The following is a 5,873-nucleotide window of genomic DNA, read 5'->3' as shown; positions in this document are numbered from 1 at the left end:
ATAATCAATTACATACAGAAAGGCATTTCTAAAAAAGGAAGAGAGACAAGATTTTGTCAGGCAGGAAGGACTGAAAGGGATTAGATCGGGTTGTCCATTTGTACTAGAGCCTGTTTTATTTTGTTTTGTTTTGTTTTGTTTTATCTAAAGAATGGCTGATGCAATATCACATTAGTGTCAGGTATGCAACTCTATGCTCTGCTGTGCTCACCACAACTGCAGCTACCACATGTCACCAGATAACGCTGCTCCAGTACCATGGACTCTATTTCCTATGCTGGACTGGTGGTTTTTACATGTTGGTTACTAACCAACAAGCCATCAGTTGTACCTTGGAGAGTGAGGAAAGGAAGAACAAGCCCTTGCTGGATAGGCAAGCAGTGGAAGGTGAATGATGTGAGTAGAAAAATTAACAGGGACATACAAGCTGGAAGGACAAGGGCATGAGGCAGAGGGACAGAATGTCAAACTATAGGATTCTGATGCCAGAAATATTCCCGGTAATCGCTCTACAGGGTGGCACGAAGTGCACTGGATTGGCCATAATGGACTCTAAAATGAGATTATGTAGGAACCGGCAGGCTGGATTACTGGCTGGTCTGTCCGCATAGATGTTAGAGCCTCCTGCACCCCCTACTCACCTCTTCAGGCTCCCTGCCCGGGGCCCCTTCCCACCTATTGTCCCACTCAGGGCCTCCACAGCATCAAATCTGCATTCTTTCTCTGACCCCCAACATTCAGATAGTGTAGGGTCAATGATAACCTGGACAAAAAGCTACAAGTGTACAAGTGTGGTAGTGAGAGAGGTCATGGACAACTTTTTTTTTTTTAACTTACTTTTTATTTATTTTCAGTATAACAGTATTCATTATTTTTGCACCACACCCAGTGCTTCATGCAATCCATGCCCTCTCTAATACCCACCACCTGGTCCCCCCAAACCTCCCACACCGTCCCTTCAAAATCCTCAGACAACTGGTTTTTTGTTTTAGCACTGAGCAGTCCTGAGACTGTCCAGAAGACTACCTCAGGTGTTCTCTAGCACACTCACCCCATTTTGAGTCCCAGTCTGAGATGGAGTTGCCCTCCCTACAGAGCCCTGTTTTAAATGTGGGAATGTGTGCCATCATGGACCCCCCCCCAAACAAAAGTATTCCATGGAGTTCCATGGTAAGCCCCCAAACATCTGTATCCTGGTACACAGTCTAGAATTCACCTCTGGTTCATAAGTTGCACGTGTTCTGGGGAAGAGCTACCATGGCTCCACTAAGGCCGTGAATATTGAAGGTGGCATACCGCCATCCTAGCCATAGTAAAGGCCGTATCTTATATATTGTCATTGTGTGTGGATGGAAGGCAGGCACCAAGATCACCTTCCCCCAAAGGGGATGCCATGCCTGACAGCCTGCAGGTATTGCTTGCATACTCAAATAACAGAGCCATGACTTTTTGGTATAAGGCATCGGTAGGCTATGCCAGATTCCAGTCTTCCTCAAAGTGGTGGTGCCTGGATCAGACGAGGAAGGAGGGGAGCAGGACAGAGTCCTGAGAAGGGGATGATTAGACATAAACTTCTGTTCTACCAGCAAGGTTTCTCTTTCACCTTTTCATTTCACCTTATCCTGGAAGGTGGTAGCTGCCTTGTCAACATTCCTATCACTAACAGCTAAGTGACCAAACCAGCCCAAGAACAACACCCCATCCCCCGAAAACACTCCCACTCAGAGTTCATCCACCTGTGGGATCCTCTGATCACTGACTTCTAAGTCATAATTAAGCTAACACAGTAACAGTGAAGAAACATCAGTGTCTTAATCATTATTTTCTGAAAGCTATACCTGTCTTTGATTCTCCTCCGATATAGAAGACTTACTGTAAAGGGTGTAAAGCATTCAGGGGGAGAGGTGTGAGCTACTGTATATTTTCAGGAAGGCTAAGCCATGGGACAGGAGAGAGAGCCCATCAGAGGGAGAATGGGCTTTGGGGGCTTTCGGGGGCACATGATACATATTTCCCAAGAGGTCCAGGAGATTGGTCACCTTTTAGAAGATGAAGGAAGCAATCAATAACGGCTGAACTGATTTGCCCAAAACCATTGCTCCCAAGACAGTACACAGAACAGACAACATGTTACTAGAGAAATATTTACTCTGTGGGCACACCACCAGGTTCTGGCTGCTTCCCCTTTATGCCTGGTTACTGTCCCCTTCCAGTATCGGCATTTGCACTTTTGACCTTTGGCTCCCATGTGAGCACACCTTGCCTTGTAGGCCGTCTGAGTGCACCTTGCCTTTTAGGCGGCCTTGGGGGCCATCTGTTGCCTATGGAGTCACGTTGGACAGATGTAGGAGTCTGATGGGTTATATTAGAGGCTAATGGCCTCAAAATTCTTTGTTCCTCCTTGCCCGCAGTTGAGGTGGCAGGGAAAGGATGATCGGGGATGGGGGCTGAATTTGCTGTTCCTGCTTTGTGTCCACGGAGTGATGTCAAGCTTCCATTAAACTCTTTGTATTTAAAGTGCTGTATGGATTCAAGGACCCTAGGGGGAAGGCCCCAAGTCACCCTCTTATTAAGCTTTTTAATATGATCTTCCAGCGTCTGTGCTGCCGTAGGTGTAACAAGGGGAAGCTCCTGGAAGTTATTCAGGGAGTCATCCTCAACCTGTGATGGTGGCAAACTTCCCTGTCTTCTTTCTTTCTGGGATTTGTTAGAAGTGAGTGATGTCTGCTCCATGGAGTGCCATGAATTATGGAGAGTTTTCACGGCATTAAGTTGTCTCTGTCCCGTAGTCTCCACAGCCACCATCGAGTTTTTCACGGATGGGCTATGTTCTTGGTCAGAACCATACCCCATATCATTCTCGGTGTTGTGTCCCTGATCCTTCTCCAGATCATTCTCGGTGTTGTGTCCCTGATCCTTGTCCAGGTCATCTTTGCAGGAACTCTCCTCTAGCAGAATTTCTGGGAGCTCCACATAGACGCTTTTTGACATACTCCTTCTGATCGGACTCTTATTAGAGATTGCCGAGCGTCCACCATGGCGTTGAGACTCAGGTAGCTGTGGAAGAGTCAGTGCTAGAGACTCATAGATCCTGCGGGTTAGGCCCCTCTGGTGTAGGATGAGCCTGTCTTCAAGATGAGACTCCAGTTTTCTCCGAAGCTCTTCATTCAGAGGAAACTGCCCAGGGGGGACAGAAACTGCAGTATGAGCCTTGGTGGCCTTGTGGCTGAAACAAGGGTTAGACGCAGAAGAACAGTAGTCCTCCTGGGATCTTTGGACTATAGTGGGTAAACCCCACACACGTTTCTGTATCTTCTGCAACACGTTCGATTCCAGATGTTCCATTTCTGTTGATGGCAGACTCTCAGACTCATTTTGAGGTCTGTGGAAACAAGCTCCACAGATTTTGATGTCAGGTAGAGGACCAGATGGCAGGATTGGGAGTGGGGATTGAAGGTGGGCCTGGGGCTGGACATGAGGGAGAGGTAGGGGCTGGGTTTGAGGCAGGAGTTGAGGCGGGTTCTCAGGCAAGGATGGAGGAAGTGGATGGGGAACTCCTGGGGATTCCTGCTCTGGGGAGGCAGCAGGGAAGAAGGACCCGCTTGGAGTTTGGAGACCCCAGAAGAACTGGATGGGGGTTTGCTGTAAATGGCCCTCTTCCGAGGTGGTAGGATATGGACACTGCTCCCACAACTCCGGTAAGGGGCTGACATCTTGGGAAAGGGTATTTAGAGACACTGTCTCTGTTTGGACGCTACGGTCCACTGAATGGGCATGATGGGGTGGGACAGGAGGTGGAAAGGCAGGGGGCTGGGCTGGGAAATGGTCCATTGGGAATTTGGAATCCAAGGGAGGAAAGGGCTCTGGTGGCACAGAATCACCCGGTGGTGAGGGTGGAAAGAAATCAGCCACAGGGATCACTGGGTTAGGTGAGAAGATGGAGGCAGGTGGTGGGGAAGACTCAGACAGCGAAGCTGGTATTAGCTCTCCTGGAGGGACTGCTGAGAAGTCAGTGGAGAGAGTGAATGATGAAGAAGTCACAGAAGCTGTGGAAGCCAAGGGAGTAGAATCTTCCAGAGCCTGCAGGAACAGCAGCCGATCGATCTCAGCAGATGTGCTGTTACATATCTCACAGGAGGGGTCTGGACATAACAGTTGACGAAAGTGGATGGTATCATGATGCTGGCCGAGGGGGCTGCAGGAGACAGGAGGTAAAAAACTGCAGCCAGGACCAGAACAAGGGGAGGCGGCCATGCAGACCTGACAAGGGAGGGGCCACCTGAAGCCTGCTATCCCTTCACAATGCCCCACTTTTATGACCTGGCAGTGTACTCAGTAGCATTCACCCCAATATCTGTTCCTATGGCTACCCCCACTCCATGGCTATGACAGACTGCAGTGAATCCTGCAATTGCATAAAACCTGCTCTAAGAGGCAATAGGATCAAGGGGGAAAACTGGTCACCTTCTTAAAATCGAGATCAGCTTCCGGGCCTCCTCCACTTCCCGTTGGTACCATCTGCCATCTGGGGAAACAGGAGACTGTGTTATATAGTGAAAGCAGAAACATAGGTATTAATCCAGGAGTCCCCTTATAGGACAGCCTTGGGATGTTGGACTCTGAAAGCCCCAACAATCAATAGATGAGGGCAAATGGCCAGTGATGTGAAGCTGGTTAGTAATCTAGCTTTCATGTAAATTATCCATGTGATGATCAGACCACCTCTATGAAGCAGAGAGGTCAGGGAAGACTCCTGAAGGTCCATGATGTCAGAGAGCTTTCACAAAGTCAGGAGACAGAAGTTCTGACTCGTCATCTCACATGGCCACCTTGTGGGAAGCACTCGTCCAGATCCATCACTGCTTCATGCTCAGTAATGGTCAGAGCAGGGATCTGAGAAGGGTTTTGCACTCAGGCTACATTTCCATGAGCCTCTCCTCTGAGGGAATGTATCTAGAAGCTCGCATCCTCAGAGTTCATGGACCGGGCCCTCATGGAGAGGACAGCAAGGATCAGCCTTGGAGAGAGCTCAGGTGGAATAGGCAGAACCTTACCTTCCAGTGTCCCTCCTTTCCTCCTTCTCTTGGCTCTGCCCTGATGCTAGAAGAAAAATGAACAATGAGGGGGGTTGGGATCCATGTCTTACTCTTCTCTCAGAAATGGAAACGTCCTTTATGCAAGAATTCTAGGACTTTAGTAGAACTTTGTGTTCCTTGCTTTTTTCAGTTTTAAAGAGGATAAAATGTTGTCAATATTTACTCCTTAGAAAACCCAGGGGACGACTTTGTCTAGGAGGTCCACACTTGGTATTCCCAATCAGAAGTCCTTTGTTCATTGAGGACATAGAAAAGGAAGCCCAACAGTCACACCTGTGCTGCCTCAGGTAGGACCCTGTAAACTAGGTCATAGCTCCAACCTCACTGTCTTCTCAGAGGCTTAGCAGTGTTCTCCTGATCAGCTCAGCATGAAGGAAGGCTTGATCGAGTGATGCTGGACATGGGAATATGACTTGATATGGTCGAGTGCTGGGAAACTTTGTTCTCTTACACAGACCCCATCCTCTCAAAATAACCCAATCCAGGACTACAGAATCCCTGAGTTTGGGATCTTATCCAAGAACCACCACCATACCCAGATAGACTGTAGTTTCAATTAGAACCCCTAGTCCTTTCTTAACACTTACCCCTGCCCAGGCCTCTTTTCCTAGAGGAGTGAATGTCTGTTCTCTTAAGACTTCCCATTTTAGGTGTTTCTCCCACTCTACCAAACTCCTTTTAAAACCTGGGATTAGGGCTCCTGGATGGCTCAGTTGGCTAAGTGTCTGCCTTGGGGTCAGGTCAGGGTTCCAGGGTCTTGGGATCTAGCTCCACATT

The 5,873-nt window shown here is 48.5% G+C and overlaps 1 protein-coding gene across 1 annotated transcript in view; it reads right to left on the bottom strand.

The window, feature by feature from the left end:
* Positions 1-641: 641 nt before the first annotated feature.
* LOC132008341 (spermatogenesis-associated protein 31D3-like) overlaps positions 642-5,873 on the bottom strand; it is a gene marked incomplete at its 3' end in the record, with an annotated part of 5,587 nt that continues 355 nt past the window's right edge. Inside the window, exons 2-5 of the mRNA XM_059386865.1 lie at positions 5,050-5,094; positions 4,465-4,541; positions 2,563-4,219; positions 642-763 (exon numbers count right to left, since the gene is read on the bottom strand). Coding sequence (XP_059242848.1) covers positions 642-763; positions 2,563-4,219; positions 4,465-4,541; positions 5,050-5,094 — 1,901 coding nt within the window. The remainder of the gene's footprint in view (positions 764-2,562; positions 4,220-4,464; positions 4,542-5,049; positions 5,095-5,873) is intronic.

Source organism: Mustela nigripes, unplaced genomic scaffold (assembly GCF_022355385.1).
Source record: "Mustela nigripes isolate SB6536 unplaced genomic scaffold, MUSNIG.SB6536 HiC_scaffold_117, whole genome shotgun sequence".
NCBI lineage: Eukaryota > Metazoa > Chordata > Mammalia > Carnivora > Mustelidae > Mustela > Mustela nigripes.
Note: the sequence above shows the minus strand (reverse complement) of the source record. Positions and strands in the feature narration are given on the sequence as shown.